Consider the following 17107-nt stretch of genomic DNA (forward strand, 5'->3'; position numbering starts at 1 on the left):
GGTGTCTTGGCTGAAGTCTCTCATTGAGAACACGTGGCCCGAGAAGTCCCTCCGGCAGCCCCGTGACGATGCCCACAAGGGGCTCTGCTGCCATCCTCTTCTGTCCCTAGCGGGTACTTCTTGGATGGGCGAATCTTGGGGATCTAGTCTCCTGATTGTGGAAGGGCACCCATCCCCCCTGAACACGGCCTCCAGATGCACACAGCTGACCAGGCTGTGACCTATGCCCATTGTGCTCCTGGCTGTGTGACCTTCACACGTCCTTGGTTTGGGGATTGCCCCCTGGCCCTGACACTCTGCCCTTGCTGTTCCAGTAGCCTTCCTTGCTAGGGGCCACATGTGTGCACGTTTCTATCCACACCCGGGCTCTTCATGGCACATGGGAGGTCCTGACCCAGGTTCGGCCGCAACCCCTTCCCCAAGGTGACCCAGCCCCTGACATCTGAGCAAAGACGCGGCTATCAGCCCAGGTGGGCTTCTGTGAAGCCAGAGACTTGCTTACCACTCCTGATGTCCCCTGTGTCTTTCACGGCGACCTTTACCAAGTGGACACTCAGCAGACGGCTATCGTGATGGTGGTAGTGGTAACCATGTCCCACGAGACCATAACATGGGCTGTTCTCATCTTTAACTTTCTAACCACGGTTAGCAACACCAGGCAGAGATGACAATGGAGCGATGGCTACGAGCTTCCCGGGGATGGGCCCAATTGCTCAGGGTTCACAAACCCGAACTTTATTAGTGTCTGTGCACACGGGCCCTGCCGTGCAGGCGGGGGCTGCCCTTCCTGCTTGGCGAGGGGACAGGAGACACCTCTGACCCTCAGCACAGTCACCCTGCCACCGGGTTGACAACTTTGCCCAGGAACAGCAGGCTCTGGGTGGTCACCTCCCACAGCAGCAGCAGGAAAGGTCTGCTGAAGTGGGCGTGGGGTGCTGAGGTCGTGTTCAGGGCCGGCGGCTGGGAGAGGAGGCCTGAGGCGGCCCCTACCTCGGTTCCCTTCTCGTTCATGTCCACCACTGCCTTGTGCAACACCTACAGGAAGAGAAGAGGGCCAGACACAGCATGGATCAGGGGGCTTCCAGGGCCGAGGCCGCCTTCTGGGGTGTTGCAGACACCGAGGCAGACAGTGTGGCTCAAGCCCCACTGCCTGGAAGGCTGGAGCCGCCTCGTTTTCTCTCTACTGAGGGTCTGCCCAACGATGCACACTGCCTTTTGGGTGTGAGCCAGGCTGAGGCTGCCTGCACGTACCAGATGCCAGGGACGCCTCTTCTCCACACCTGGGCACAGGAGGCCCCAGCCTGGGTGTCCTTTTCCTTCTCCAGATACACAGGGCCTCTCTGGGACTCAGTTCTCTCATCTTTAAAAGGCCACGCTCGGGCTGGGTCCACAGCGTTCTCAATGGGCTCAGTAGAACTCTGCCATCTTCCCCTCCCCCCCACCTCCCCCTTCTCCTTTCTTCCTCTCCCCCTTCTGTTCCTCCTCTTTGTTTTTCTCTTCTTCTTCCCCCTCCTCATTTTCACACAATTTCTGACACTTTAAAAGAAGTTGAAAAACATTAGCCTTGATGATCCTTTTTATTTCTAAAAACTATGAAAAATAAATGGAGGATTTAAAATTGCTTTGAAAAGTTCTTTCAAAAACAAAAACGTTTTTTTCCCTCTTGTTTACCCTCCCACCATGCACATGTGTTCACACGAAAGTGCAAACACACACATAAGGCCATGGCCTCATTGCCCAGGTGGCACACGGAATCCTCAGCTGGAGGAACCCCAGCTGGGCTTTTCCTAGAAGGAGACAGAATGCTTTTTTTATGAAGTTCCAAATGGGAGAATCAAGTGGTAAGGAGCAACGTCAGCAAAAACCAAAAAAGTCAACCAAAGCTCAGGGAAGGGCCTTGGCCGCCTTCCTCCTGTCTTATTATTCCCAAATGTCAACTCCTCCTTCCTGTTAGGGCTGTGGCACTCAGTCTAGTTTCCAAGTCTCCTGCCAGGGAGGACATAGAACCCCCTGCTCAGAAAGGCCTTGAGCAACCGCTACATAGGCCACGCGTGGGAGAGGTGTTAAGAGTCATTGCACATTTTCTCTTGATTTCTAGAATGGTGTCTAGAATAGCATCTCCCAGGGGTGGGGCTCCCCTGGAAGGAAGGAGACACGGGAACCAGGTGTGTAGTCAGTGTTACAGACCTGCCTCTGCTGTGTAATATGAACAAGAAATAAGCCTTTCCTGTGGTACGGTGCTGAGCTGTAGGGCTGACCACACACCTGCGGGTCACACCCCGCTCTGCAGCTGCAACAAAGGCCAACAGAATCTCACTGCTCCCCGAGAAAGATGTTTCGGGAATAAAAGCACTGCCATCTCATACTCTGGCTCGGTGGATGACCTTGAGGAGACTATTTTATTGAGAAACTCGTATTTCTTCCCTGAAAAATATAGATCTAGATGAGGAAGGTAGAAAGGCAGCTGAAAGAAATCAAAAGATCAAGGTTAGGACGCATCAGTACAGGAAAATAATTCTCAAGGGCACCTTGCGTGAGAAGAGAAGCAGTCCCGCTCGCCAAAAGTCCACAGTCACAGCCTTACCTGGGAGATGGTTCTGTTGAGCTGCCCGGTGATTCCCGAAAAGTTGGCTCCCAAGTCAAATATGCTGGTGAGACCGAGCAGGGGGAGGAGCTCTTCCAGGTAATATGTTCCAGAAACGGAAAACCGTGGCAGGTGCAAATCCAGCAGGCTGGAGAGACACAGAGAGAGACACAGATAGAGAGACAGACCCAGAGAGAGAGACAAAGAGACACAGAGAGAGAGAACCGTCCTGTACCCATGTGCCTCTCACGCTGTCTGCTGGCAGCCTGAGCTGTGGCAAAGAACAGTAATTCCCAGCATGGGTCCAGTCAGTCTTCCCTGCCCCCCTGCATCAGGCTCGCACCCTGTGCTCCCCTCTCGTTAGCCCTCGCATCTGGGGCTGGGGCACAGAAGAGCCACCATCTCCACCATCTTGGTCAGGCTTGTGGAAGGCTTTCCGGGTGCTATACGCAACCAGTGGGTTTCACCAAGGCTTGACTTACTGAATCCATGGCAGCCGTGTAAAGTACAGAGACTATTTTCCCGCCCCTGCATCTGATTTATCAGCAACTTCTGTGGGCTCGGCTCCCAGCTGCATGTGAACTGCACTTCCTGGCTCCCCCCAGCTCAAACCACCTAAGAGTCTCGTCCCTCTGGGCTTCAGCTTCCCTGGAGCAATCTCCACTCTGCAGCGGAGCTCAGCAGATCAGGGGAGGCAGTGTGTGCGTCCACCCCGAATCACAAACCAGCAAGATCATGGTCCCCCCTGCAGCTGGGCTTCCCTGACTAAGCATCAGACTGCCACACAGCCCACACTATGTTTGGGAATGTCTTGTCACCCAGGGTTCATCTATGAGTTTCTCCTGAGGATTACTCTTTTCCTTAATCATGCTATGAAAACTGCCAGGGTGTCTACAAAATTAACTAGTTAAGAATCAGCTTGGAAGCTTCGATCTCTAATCAGTTTAGATCAGGAAGTTAATCTGGCTTATTGTTACTGTTGCAAGCTGATGGGAGGTCCAGATGCCTAAGTGAGGGTAAGGACATCTTGGACAACTGGACATATTTTTCACAGCAGCTCTGGATGGCAAGACCCAGGTCATTGGCAGAGCCAGGAGCAGTGAGCTCGACACATAGCAGGTGTGAGAGATGAGTGAAAAAGCGTGTCCCAGCGTGACACCTGAGCCTCCCAGGCAAGCCAAGATGACAGCTGTCACCTCACACAGAGGACTTGTATCTAGAATACATAAAGAACTCAGAAAATTAGATTCCCCCAAATAAAAGAGCCAATCAAAACCAAGTAAGTGAAATGCATAGAAACTTCACAGAGTAAGTACAAATGGCCAGTAAATTCATGAAGAAATGTTCAACGTCGCTGGCCATTAGAGAAATGCAAATTAAAACAATACTGAGATACCGTATTATCGAGAAAGAATGCCTATGTCAAAAAATCAAGTAATAAATGCTGGTGAGGCTTTTGGGGAAAAGGAGCTCTTTTACATTGTTGCTGGAAGTGCAAACTAGTACAATCACTATGAAAATCCCTCAAAAAACTGAAACTAGAAATTCTATTTGAGCCAGCTATTCCCCTCCGAGGTATCTTCCTGTAAGAGTTTAAGACATCTGATTGCAGCGAGCCAAGCACACCCATGTTTATAGCAGCACAATTCATAATAGCTAAACCTATAAAACCATCAACAGATGAACAGTGAAGAAAATGTGGCATTTATATACAATGGAGTACTACTCTGCCATGGAGAAAGAAAAGCACAAGCCACATGTAGGAAGGTGGCTCATCCTGAGACCACGATGGTTAGTGGAACAGACCAGATGCATGAGCTTAAATATCACACGGTTTCTCTGACACAAAAAACCAAATGTATAAGTAAAGGGCAAAATAAGAAATAGATAATAGGTAGTTGGGACATAGATCTTTCTCAAAGCGGGAGAGGACCGAGAGATGGAGGGAGGGGGAGACAGGGTGGATAAAGAAATTAAGACACGTCGTGTGCACACCAAGTACACACAACGACGTGGACATCATGTGCTCACAAGTGCACCTAAACAAAATGTTTAGAAAGAACTAATGGAAGAGGGGAAGTGTCTTAGTTACTTTTTATTCATCACTGAGACAAAATACCTGATGCCCAAGTTGGGAAAGGAAAAGTTTATTTCTCACAGTTGTTGGAGGTTTCAGTCCATACTCAGTTGGCTCCAAGGCAGGGTGGCATGGCGGGGCTGCAGTTCATGGTGGCTGCAAACAGCAAGTGGAAAGACAAGAGAGAGAGAGACACCTTCTTCCTGCCATCGAATTGTATGCTGGCTCCACCCCTAGGCGGGTGCAGCACTGACATCATCAATCCAAGCGCTAGACAATGAACCAGTCCCAAATGCACAATGCAAAGGCACGAGGCCTGGGGGCCACCAGACATAAACCATGACAAAAGAGAGAGGAGGAAGACAGAAGGAAAGACAGAAAGGCATGAGGGGTGGAGGTTTGTGGAATATGCTAAGATTCAGATGGGCAGGTAAAGTGAACTGATGGTGGGACACATAGACAAGTACTAGTTTCCAGTGTGCAAATGTCACTAACACACAGAGGGACAGGAAAACTCCACAAGAAAGTGAAACATACTTAACTCTCTAAAAATATGCACATAGAGATCCTGGGTTTCCTTAGGGAGACTCTGACATTGTGCCTTACTTTTTTTTTTCCTTCAAAGTGTTCAGGGTAGTTACACTAACTATTACAACAACTTACCACAGTTGAAGTCATGAATTCTCAGTGACTATGAAAATAACAAACTCTAGACTCCGCAGAGAACTCAGTCTATTTCAGGAGTCCTTGCGATAAACAATCCGGTCTTGTTCTATTCTTAGTACTGAAACTCAAACTCAGGACCTTGCACTTCCCAGGCAGGTGCTGTGCCACTGAGCTGGTCTGGTTCTCTTTTTGTCATGAGCAGTCACACTGGCAACAAGCCCCTTGAGCTATTTACCTAAACACTCCATGGTAACATCACTGGGACAGTGCAGTACTGAACTGCTCTGTGAGAGGTCACAATCAAAGTTTCCCAAGATGATTGTAAACTGCAAGAACTGCAGATATATACTAGTACAAAAAAGGAAAGAAAGAAAGCAGAAGAGTCAGTTTCATTAGTGGAAATACCAGAATATTGGAGGGAAGAATTCAGTTCCTTACATCAAGAGGTAGCTGACTTACACACCGATTAAACTTCATCTCTGTTAAAAGATTTTAAAGATGTGTAGTTCATATTTTTAACTTTTTAACTTGCCTAGCGCTCAGGAGGTCCTGGGTTCAACTCCCAGCATTCATTGCAGAAACAACTACAACAACAAAAGAAGGAAAGAAAGAAAGACAGAAAGAAAAGAAAGTTGAAGAGACTCTATATTATACATATATGCACACAAATGCACATATGCACACAAATCCCATAATTTTTCTGTTCTATAAAACAAACTCAGAGGTGTCAACATCGTTATATTAAGATTTCTCAAGCAAAAACTTGTCTTTGTAAAGTGAATGATGTAAAAAGTGACTTTTTAATAACTGAAATCTTTGACTACTGACAACCTCTAATGACTTATATCAGTCTTCCCAACTTTCTGCTTCTACAAAGTAAAACCGTACCTTACCCCACAACTTAAAAAATGAAATAAATATTTGGCATTTAATAGAAAGAAAAAAGAAAGAATTAAAATGTGTCACTTCCAGGAGAACATGGTGGATAGATAACAGCAGCTACGGAGGCTCTCTGAGATAGCTAGCTTAGAATCCAGGAATGGTGTGGTGTGAGGAGTCCTAAACAAGGGGAGATGTACTCTGCCGACCCAGGAACAAATTCAGCTGAGAGAAACCAACTGGAAATGCAATCCCAGTGCTATAACAGGAACAGATAAAATCTCAGTCCAAAGCTGGAACCCGCGAGATTTGAATTTCCTGCTGCCGCTGCTGGGTCTGAATTGGCATGGCAGGGACAGATATGCGAAAGCTCTGAGAGTGGGAATCGGCAAACAGAGTTGAGAGCGGAATTGGTGGGGAGCCCTGCATTGACCTGTGGTGAGTGAGAGGATCAGGACCCCTCCATAGATAAGGAGGCTTCAACAGAGGACATTCTGGGACTGGGCAGACTAGCCAGAACAGGATGCTGCAGTGACTTCAGTCACATATTCCCCTCTCAAGTGGGATTGGTGGTGAGTGCTTGGCCTGGGTGACGCCGCGGACTAAGACCCAGTAGGCTAGCCCAAACCAGGTCCCAGCGCCTGAAGGTGCACCCTAATACAGTGAAGTCTTCAGCAGGTTGACTGACCTGGAGGGACAGGCCCAGCAGAGGCCACCCAGGTCTGTGTCTCCCTAGTATACTGCAGTGGGCGGGAACACCTAGCCGGCACAATTCAAACAAACTGTAACCAACAAAGAAAGAAACTGGGCCTCCTATATACGCTTGTATGGAAGAAACAAAAAGTATGGGAAGAGGGAGCAACAAGAACAGGTCCTCAGTCCCCAATCCTGAGAACACTGATCTAGGAAAGGTAAATGCAAAGGAGAATGAGGAAAGAAAACATGCACTATCAGACACGGTACCAACAGACATAAAGCAATATCTCCAAAGCCTCATAGATGAGTTCAAAAGTGAACTATTTAATGAAGTAAAGCAAGATATAAGTAGAATAGTTAGAGAAATGCTAAGCACCACCCAAGAAAAAACAGATGGTGGAATGGAAGAACAGAAAAAAGGGGAGAATTGTTTAATGGAGAAAATAGAGAAAACATAGAATACGTGAAGCAGGTTCAAAGAGATTACCAGGAAACTAAAAACTCTATTGAAAGCTGGCATAACAGCTTGAAAGAAACTAAGGATAGATTATCTGAACTGGAGGGCAGATTTGTAATGTGGGAGCATGAAATGAAAAACTTCTTAAAAATAATAAGGAAACAAACAGCAATAATACAAAGGCTAGAAGATGATAAGAGGATCCATAACTTAAGAATTAAGAACATAAAAGAAGTAGGGACACAAACAAATGGACTACAAAGGCTATTCACAGAAATAATCCAGGGGAATTTCTCTAATTCAGCAAAAGGTAAAGATACTCAGATGTATGAGGCATACAGGACCCCAGCCACCTACAACCCAAACAGAGCTACACCCAGGCATATAATAATCAAAATTCCAGAAATCTAATATAAGAACAGAATTTTAAAAGCCATCAGAGGCAAGAAACAGATCACTTACAAGGGAACACCCATCAGAATTACAGCAGACTTCTTGGCACAAACCATCAACAAAGAAGGTGGGAAATAATTCAAGCTTTGAAAGATAATAACCTCCAGCCAAGATTGATATATCCTGCACAACTGTCCCTAGAAATTAATGGAAAAACAAGGTGCTTCTAGGATAAAGAGGAACTAGGGGAATTTGCAACCACCAATTCAATTCTACAGAGAATACTGCAGGGCATTCTAAAAAAGAAAAATATCAAGATTCCAGAAACAGTGGCAGAGAGGCCACAATGAATGGAGCAGAAAGCCAAATGAAGAAGACAAACTGACAGAAAAAGAGCTCAACAGAAATGAGGCAGAGAAGGTTGGATGGTAGGAACAGCTATTTTGGAGAAAACAAGACATCATAATACCTAGTGCTGATTTAATATCATCTTGTTTTGAAGTCCCATCAAGCTTTTATTCTTCTGTCTCCATCAGTCTTAACATGTTGTATCTTATTGGATTTTATTATATGTGATAATATAAACAAAAACTTTTATAGACAAGGAGATTATACAGAAACCATTGTTCATTTTCTGTTAGTTGTTTCTAAATACCCTGTAATACTGTCATTCTCTTGAATGGTTTTACATTGTCTTGATATGTTTGATACTACAGTACATGAAGTTATACTCAAAGATTTCAAGGAAAGAGACACTATGGTAACTACTTTTATGTCAGGATTATCTTGTGGTGAAACTCTACTTTGCTTAAATGGTTATGTTTTGACCTGTGCTGTTTTGTTGTTATGTCCTCTTTTATCTCAGTCTCCTTTTTTATTATTTACTTTTTTATTTTTATCTTTTTAATTAAGGGAAAAATAAATAAAAATAGCAGGATATATTATAGTAACCCACATTGGTTTCCTATTAACTTGGTTTGAAACCCTGTATTGCTCTCACCATCTTGTTTTGACTGATTTTCCTCTATTCTGTTTTGCTTGATAGTACCAAGTTTGAGGGTACAGGCAACAACTGTGAAGACAATAAGATTCATTATGACGCCCATTCTGGTTGACTATTATCTTCTTTTGAACTCCTGTAATGTCTCCAAGGTTTTGGTTTTATTGGTTTTGTTCTTTACTGTTTTGTTCAATTTTATTACAACTGATGATATAGCCAATTCTTTTTAAAATAGCAAGAGGCTTTACATTTTGTATTATGTCCATCCTTTTGATTTGACTGACTCTGTTTTGTTATGTCACATTTGGTTTTACTCTCTTCAAAAAAAGTAATAAGAACTGTGGGAGTAATAAAACCCAAAATGTGTAATTGTCATTGTACAAAAGAGAGGAAAAGAAAGTGCTCTAAAGAATATAACTGCATGTATATTTAAGTGTATAAGATAGATAACCATGTTACTGAGTTTTTGTTGGATCATTGAACAGAACTGTTTGCAGTCTTATTGTTTGAATGTCCACTTTATGTGCTTTAATTTTGTAACTTGAACAACTATTTCTAAGATGACAATATGTAATCTATTAACTAGTGATTTCCTATTGTTTATTTTTTTTCTGAAATTTTGTATAACTTGTACCCTTTTTCTATTTTTTCTTTTTCTCCTTAAATAAAATTTTTTTAAAAAGATGTGTTATGCACATGTATCAACCCCTAAGAAGGAGTGTGAACATTGTGTACTGCAAACATGCGCTAATAAAAAATTAATAAAGCATTCCTGTGTGAAAGCCCACGAAAATCCTATGACACTGGAACTTTCCAACCCAGGAATCCACAACCGAGATTCAGCACAGTGACCTGGGTTCACCTTGCCTTCTGAAGAACAGAATGAGAAGCAGGCCAAGCAAGCACTTCCTGGGGAAAATCTTCGCATCTGGAAGATTCTGCAGCCCTCTCTTCCACTGGGGTGGGGTGGGGTGGGGTGGGAGGCCGGCTCACACCACACCAGAACCTAGGCTGATAGGAGTTCCAGGAGTCAGACAGTTCCAGGCCTCTCCTCTTGACCACCTCTCTTTTATTTGGTGCTTTAATCTCCGCCCAAACACAAAGCACCCTTTCCCTATCTTGGGCACCTCAGAGAAGCCTGTGGGTTTTTAAGGGGGCCTGGTGCCATCAGGCTGTGCTGGTTTAATGGCCACCAAGCCGTGGAGCTTCTGAGCCCTGCCCTGGCATCTGGGGCAGATCTGTAGCTGGTCTGGGAGCCTTAAGAGGTGGCAGCTTTTGCTTCCTGTCTTTGGGAGCACTGCCTCTTGGAGCCCTGAGCTGCATTATATGTAGTAATGCCAGTTACACTGAGCTGCCCTGCTTCAGGGAGCCCAGCGTGCTCGGAGCATCTCGGCAGCGTGCTCCATCCAGGCTGCAGACACACAACTGATGGAGGCCTTGGTGGCTCCTGCCTAGATACCACCAGACGTCAATAATGACAACCATCCAGGGAAGCCTAGTCAGCCTGGAGCACCGAGGGAGAAGGACTCATTTTCTTTAGCAAGGTAGTTTGGGGGTGTCTAGAATTCAATACCAGATTTTACCCCAAAGCACCTATATGAAGACGGGGCTGGTCAGAGAAGGAGATCCAAAGAAACCAGATAAAGGTAAGCTTGCCATGACAAAACCACACACCAAAGAGCTCGTGAGCTGGAAAGAACAGGTGAGGCTGGGTGTGGTGGTGCACGCCTGTAATGCCACTTGGGAGGCTGAAGCAAGAGGGTTGCTAAAAATTTGAGGCCAGGCTGGGCTACAAGGTGAGTTCAAGTCTAACCTGAACGGAATAGTGGAAATCTGTCCAAAAAGAAAACAAGTCATAGGTAAAAGATCACAGATCGCATACAACTGGTGCTTTGCTTTATTGGTCTTCCTCTGTGTGTGTGTGTGCGTGTTCCCGGGTGCTGAACTCAGGGCACACTGTACCCTCCAAGCCCTTTTTATCTTTTTATGTTGAAACAGGATCTTCCTAAATTGCCTACGCAGGGCCAGAACTTGAGATTTTCCTGCCTCAGCCACCACACCTATCTTGTTGTTTTTTTCAGTATTTCTTTAAATACGTTTTAATTAAACAGAAAGAGCTTTTAAACACAGATTCTATTCTGCGGGAGTCATGATTATTCCTTTTTTTTTCTTTTTGGTAACTGGGATCAAACTCACTACCTCGGGCTTCCCAGGCAGGTGTCCACACTACTGAGCTAAATCCCCAGCCCCAAATGTTCTTAGTAATTGTCCTACATCTGATTTCTGGGCTATATGTGCAAGGAGCCCTTAGGGTCCAAGTGCCAGACTAATGCTCACTCAATGACTCCTCTGAGCCCTATTGCACAGGGGAGGAAGTCGGAGGTCCGGAGAGGCGAGAGCTCGCCCAGGAAGCACCCGAGCGAGCCCGGAGCCCCGGCACCTACCTGGGCTGGAAGCGCTGGCCCCACCTCCGCAGGGTCTCCAGCTGCAGCGCGGCCTCTGCCTGCCTCATCTTCCCCGGGTCGGGCAGCACCAGCAGCAGCAGCGCGTTGCCGCTGTACTCGATCTGGAGCACTGTGCACGCCACCTGCTGGTCGTAGAGGAACCTGTGCATGGCCCGCTGCTGCATCATGGGCACACGCAGTGAGGTCCCGTCGTCCGCCGAGAAGCTCGTCTGCTTCCCGGTCTGGTAGCGGTCGAAAGGATGCTTCCACTTGGCTGAAGATGCAAGACCCGGACATCGTGAGAACGCGTTCCCAGAGAGGGAGTCCCCAAAGCTACGCGGAAGGTGACTTCCTCCAGGGGGTCCACCCCCAGGGAGCCAAGTGGCCTGGATGTAGGGCCAGGACAAGACCAGGCTCCGGGCCGCTGAAGCATCACTACACCTAGAGCTCTGCCGGTCTCCTGCAAACCTGCGCTGTGGAGGCCCCCAAGGAGAATCGGGGAAGGAGACTGGGGCCAGGAGGGCACTCTCCGCCCATTTTCCAAACTGTACCCAAATTGGAATTACTATTTTTTTAAGGTGGGTCTCTCTGTTTTCCAGATTCAAATGATCCTCCTGCCTCAGCCTCCCAAGGAACTAGGACTTTAGGCACATGTCACGGCACCTGGTTGCACTGAGCCTTCTAAAACATTTGTGGTGTGGATTTCTGCTGCTTAAGGCAGGGAGTGCTGCAGCTCCCTGAGCAGGTCTAGGATCCCCCGGGTGACCCCCGCTTTTTCAACTTTGCAGCTCTGGATACCTTCCTGCATTGCATCCCTCAGTGGAATTCTGCCATCTTGGCTTCTTTGAAAATGCAATAGTATCTCCTTTCTCCACCTCCTGCAGCAGACAAGATAGGGCGGCCTATGTCTATCCTTGGTATTGACTGACAGCTTTGTTTTGCCATATTTGACTGTATTCTTCCCCCCCCCCAAAGAAAGTAATAAGCACTAAGGAGTAATAAAATCCAAGATGTGTAAATTTTGTTGTAAAAAAGAGAGGGGAAAAAAAAAAAAGAAAAACGGATATAACAGCAAGTGTGTTTGGGGGTGTTAAATAGCTGACTTTATCAATGTTTTTGGAACATTGAACACAGCTGTTTGCAGTCTCCCTGTTTGAATGTCCACCTGTGTTCTTTGATACTGTGATTTGAGGAACTATTTTCAAGAAGATAGTGTGTAATCTACTAGCAGGTGATTTCTTACTGTTATGTTTTTTTGTTTTGTTTTGTTTTGTTTTTTGTAGTTCTGTATTGCGTGTACCCTTACGCCGCTTTGGTTTGTTTTGTGTTTTTCTCTTTTTCCTCTTAAATTAAAAAAAAAAAAAAAAAAAAAAAAAAAAAAAAAAAAAGATAGGGCGGCCTGCATAAGGCCCTGGACACGATCCTTCAAGGCCTTGGTCAGAGCAATGGCCCTTTGGCTGCTCCACATGCTGGTGTTTTGTCCAAGCCCAACCTGTGCTCCCACCTCTCCCCCAGCCTCCATGCACTGACCCCCCCCCTTCTTCCTGTCTCCCCTAGATGCCTCCTCTTCCAGGCAATCTTGCCTCTCTCTCTGAGCCAGGATGAAGCTGCCACAGCACTGGGACCTGCTCGAGGAGGGCAGCATCAGTGTCTTTCTGACCTGCATGGCCTCTCATTTCCAAACCACACGGGATCTGAGCTATACTAGGGCAGAAAAACTGTCTTATTCCTAGATGTTCCCAAGGGGCCCAGCAAATCCGACAGAGCTGTGGCAGAGGGCCTCGGGCTGTCCAGGGACGGCGAGCGTGCTCTCACCGAGTCTGCTGAGCCTGGTCCTTACCTTTGAAGAAGATGTAATTCAAGAGAACCAAGAGCGTGTCGTGGCCCAGCTCCTGGAAGCTGTCTGTGACCCGCCCGTAAGTCTGCTTCCCCACGAACTCGCTGATCTGCCTGCCGGCTGTGGCAGAGTCAGTGAAGTTGGCAGAGAAAGCCAGAGCTCCGTATAGCTCCTTGATGCTGTCTAGGAAGCGCTGCTGAGGCTTCAGCTGCTTGTCTAGAAACAGCGAGTTCCCCACCTTTAGCTCGAGTTTGGGGCTGGGCAGGTCCAGGGTGTGTAGGAGGCTCTGGAAGCCCCTGTGGATGTCGGCACTTGGAGTCTCCGTGAGGTTGAAACCGAGACCCTGCAGGATCTCAGTCTGGGTGTCACCATGGAACCCAAGGGCCAGCAGGGCCAGGGTGCTGGAGACGCTCACTGGGGAGAAGAGGATGTTTCCCGGGGTTCGCGCCGCCAGCTGCTTATACAGGCGCAAAGCGAAGCTGGTAACGGTGGGCGCAACCTTGTGGTAGGCAGGGGCCAGCTCTGTGAGCTGGTGACTCGGGTGCTGAGGCACCCCGGGGCTCTTATCTCCACGGGCGGGAAAGGGCTGACAGCAGACAGAGGCCAGGACCCCGGCTCCCAGCAGCCACGGCCACGCCGGGCCCATTCTCTGAAAACAAGAACGAGGACACATCACTGTTTATGAACATCCCCACCCTTCCCCAAGGCTCTCCAGCTGTATCCCGGGGGATGCCGTGGGCCCACTGCGGAGGACAAGATGAGGAAGTCTGCGTAAGATGCTGGACACGGTCCTCCAAGGCCTTGGTCAGAGCAGTAGCCCTTTGGCTGCTCCACGTGCTGATGGATTTTGTTGAGTAACTTTCCCTTCCCATCCCTTCCCTTCCCTGCCCTGCCCTCCTTTTCCTTCCTTCCTCTCTCTTCTCCTTCTTCCTTCCCTTCCTCTTTCCCTCCTCTTTTCCCTTTTCTTCCCTTTTTCTTCTTTCCAGGGGTGCTCACTCATTCCTAACGTCTAAGGTCTACCTGGTCCATGAAGTGCTCTAAGTACTGGGGATCTAATGGGGAAAGAAACAAACATAATTCCTGACTCCTTAGAATGCTAGAGCGGTTGTCTGGACACTGGGAGGAGGCTGGGCTGCCTGGACCCAGCCCTGGCCAGGAGCCATGAGGGAAAGGGGCCATGTGAAGGATGGGGGAGAGCCTCTATCCTTCCGGTCTTCACTGGCTGTAAGGGTCAGGGATGAGGGCTGTGCAGATGACGGCAGCCGAGGAGGGACGCCAAAGACATGGGATCAGCTCCCCGGGAGGAGAGGTGACAGGGAGGTCACTGTCTCCAGGTCTCCTTCAAGCCACTGTTGCCTGGGCTGACTCACACTGCTGTGCCCCGTGGCTGAAAGCTCTGCCTGCGTCAGTGCAGGGGTTTAGAAAAGATGTCTGTTAGTGGTCAAAGTGTGTCGCCCCAAAACTCACACTGAACCCCCAGCCTCCAGGCCTTCTGAAGTGATCTTCCTTGGGAGCTGTCATTAGTTAAGCCAAGGTCCCTGGAGCAGGCCCCTAGTCCACTGCGATGGATACCATTATGAGAAGGTGGACTTTGGAAGGGGGACACCACGTGAAGGTGAGGGCAGGGCCCCTGGAAACTCTGCAGTCTGAGAAACACCAGCGATCACAGCAAGAGAAGCCATGGGAGGGGCCTCCATCGGATTTTCCTCCTGGTCTCAGGAGGAACTGGCTGCAGACAGAGGCCAGGACCCCAGCCTGCAGAGAGACTGCAAATCAACAGGACAGCCCTGCACCCTCCAGTTGGCAGGTGGGGTGCAGAGCCTCTCGTCACCTCTGGGGGCAGCATGGTGCGGAGCCGGCGGCTTCAGGGCTGATGCAGACAGGGGACAGCCCCAAACTAAGGGTGCTGCCGCAGCCCTCTGGCCTGTGCCTCCCATTCCCTTTCAGCTGCACCCCCTCCCCACACCCCCAAAGCTCTGCCATGGAGACACTGAACTCTCCACACCCTAGTGTCTTCCTGCTCCCCTCAAAACCACCCCTTCCCCTGTGGCCACCCACTGTGGCCACCCCCTGGCCACGGCTCCATCAGAGTTGCCAGCAACTCCTGAAATCACCTGCATCTTAATCCTCACCTTAATGCTCTCCGCTGGGCCCAGGGACCTCCGGATGAGGGCCAACAGCTGCAGCATGGGGGAGAGGGCACACTGTTGGAGAAGCTGGGCTTGTGGCCCCCAGTGCCCTAAATATGCTCCCCAGCCAAGAAGGCCGGCCTCCCGGAAGTGACGGATCTTCTCCGCTCGCCCCTTGTGTTGAAACCTGGTTGCTGGTCAAAGTGCAGTGGACACTTCCCCGAGTCGTTCCCTCCCTCCCGCACAGCGCTGGGCTGGTGGCTTAGAGACAGTTCCCTGATGGAAAGACTTGGAAGATGCACAACGGTTTAAAACTTGGTCCTCCCTGGGTAAAACCAGAAATGCAATGACGAGAAAGCTATTTCTGGGTTGCTCTGTGCTCCCATTAAACTCAGCCCATCTCCCACCCTTCTGTACTCGAGGGCCCTGCTCTGCCCAGGGTGTGTTTCCCAAGAGGACCGAGTTGCAGACAAGAGCCTGAGTTTTGACGAAGGTGACTCACTGAAACTCAGTGTCTTGCAAGTGAGATGCCTGCTTCCCGGGGTTATGAGGTCGCCTAAGCTGGTGACAGTCATCTCCAAGCCCTGGCATGGAGAAAGGGCACGCTGGGAGTTTGCTTCCTTTCCAAGGCTGGATATGATGATGTCCAGCGCACTTCTTAGCTCGTGTTCCTGGAAGATTCCAGAAGAAAATGAAAGACGCTGGTCATTGATAGCATTCTCAATTACTGAGCACCGGACACATTGCAAGTGTGGCAGGAGGGGCGTGTGAGAGCGGGTGGGCGGTATTCAGGTCATCTCAGCCACTGGGGCTTAGCAGGTGACTCACACATGACAGCTCTGGGGACCCCCAGCAGAGTCACAAGTACTGCAGAGGAGCCCGGCCCAAGGGGTCTCATACAAGCACACTGGGGGAAACCAAGACTCGGGGTCAGGTGAGCACCTGGTTAGCAGGAGGAGCAAGATTTAGCTCCTGACAGGGGCTTCTGAGCAAGACCCCGGTCCCACGCCAGAGCTCCCGGCAAGCAGGGTCACTTGCCTTAGGGTTATCTGTTGTGCATTCTTGTCGGGTCACCAGGGATTCTTTGAGAGTTCCTCTCTCAAAGTTAGGAGGCTGAGTTTCCCCTAAGAGGTGGTTGAGCACCCGAAGTTCCAACTTCAGACTCCAGGGCAGTACTCACATGCTTTCCTTCTGGGGACTCACTTCTCCTATCCCTGTCTCTGTGTCAAGAGAAAAATTGATGACAGGCGGACAGACTGACAGACAGACAGAGAGACAGACACAAATGAGGTGTTCATTCTAATGCAGGTGCGGGACTCCTGGAGCACAGTCCCAGCACGGCTGAACACAGGGCCACCGGCCCCAGGGACACTGGCCTCTGCAGGTCACAGCAGTGCTGTCAGTATCTGTCAGGTCGGTTCTTGGCACTGCTCTGAAGACAGCATGGCAAGCAGGAAGGAATTTTTCCCACAGTGTCTGTCCTGGCCGTCTGTCCTGTGGACAAGCAGGGGACCTGTGATTCAGGATGCTGCTGGGTCTGAGTGTGTCCCGGGGATGAGGTCCTCTGCCCTGGGGCATCAGTCACCCTGGAGCAGAGAAGGCAGGAGAGGGGCAGCTCTGCCCCCTTCACAGAGGGAGGGTGAGGGTGGCTCTGCCTCCCAGCCCTGACCCACACCAACCCAGCCCGCTCTCCTGACACTTTGAATAAAAACAGTCCACGGAGACAGAGAGACAGGAGACCAAGAGGGGACTGGAGGGGCTTCAGGAGACACAGCACACACACCCCTCCTGCTGGGTTGAGCCCAGGAAGTGGGATCAAGGGGTCCTGTCACCCCAACCCCTGACACTTGGGAAGAAGCCAGGAGCTGAATGAATATTTGTTATGAACATCTCTGAATGAGAGGGTAGAGTTAACGCTTGTGTTCTTCTGTCTGGGATTCCGTGT

General features: G+C 49.0%; 1 protein-coding gene across 1 annotated transcript; it reads right to left on the reverse strand.

Moving 5' to 3' along the window:
- Positions 1-683: 683 nt before the first annotated feature.
- On the reverse strand, positions 684-15302 carry LOC100724253 (serpin A11). The gene is made up of 5 exons (XM_003462994.3): positions 15166-15302; positions 13037-13682; positions 11197-11470; positions 2585-2732; positions 684-1035 (listed from the first exon to the last, which is right to left on the reverse strand). The coding sequence occupies exons 1-5, from the start codon at positions 15220-15222 to the stop codon at positions 832-834; spliced, it is 1329 nt and encodes a 442-aa protein (XP_003463042.2). The 5' UTR covers positions 15223-15302; the 3' UTR covers positions 684-831.
- Between the last annotated feature and the right edge of the window lie 1805 nt (positions 15303-17107).

This window comes from Cavia porcellus, unplaced genomic scaffold (assembly GCF_034190915.1).
Source record: "Cavia porcellus strain 051 isolate PalLab524CR breed Dunkin Hartley unplaced genomic scaffold, mCavPor4.1 scaffold_31, whole genome shotgun sequence".
Classification (NCBI taxonomy): Eukaryota; Metazoa; Chordata; class Mammalia; order Rodentia; family Caviidae; genus Cavia; species Cavia porcellus.

Coding starts and splice junctions, on each gene's coding strand:
- LOC100724253 (XM_003462994.3), bottom strand. CDS start 15,222: ATGCTGCAGCTGTTGGCCCTCATCCGGAGGTCCCTGGGCCCAGCGGAG. Junction 13,683..15,165: donor GCCCAGCGGAGAGCATTAAG/GTGAGGATTAAG, acceptor TCTTGTTTTCAG/AGAATGGGCCCGGCGTGGCC. Junction 1,036..2,584: donor TCAACAGAACCATCTCCCAG/GTAAGGCTGTGA, acceptor CTCTTCCTGTAG/GTGTTGCACAAGGCAGTGGT.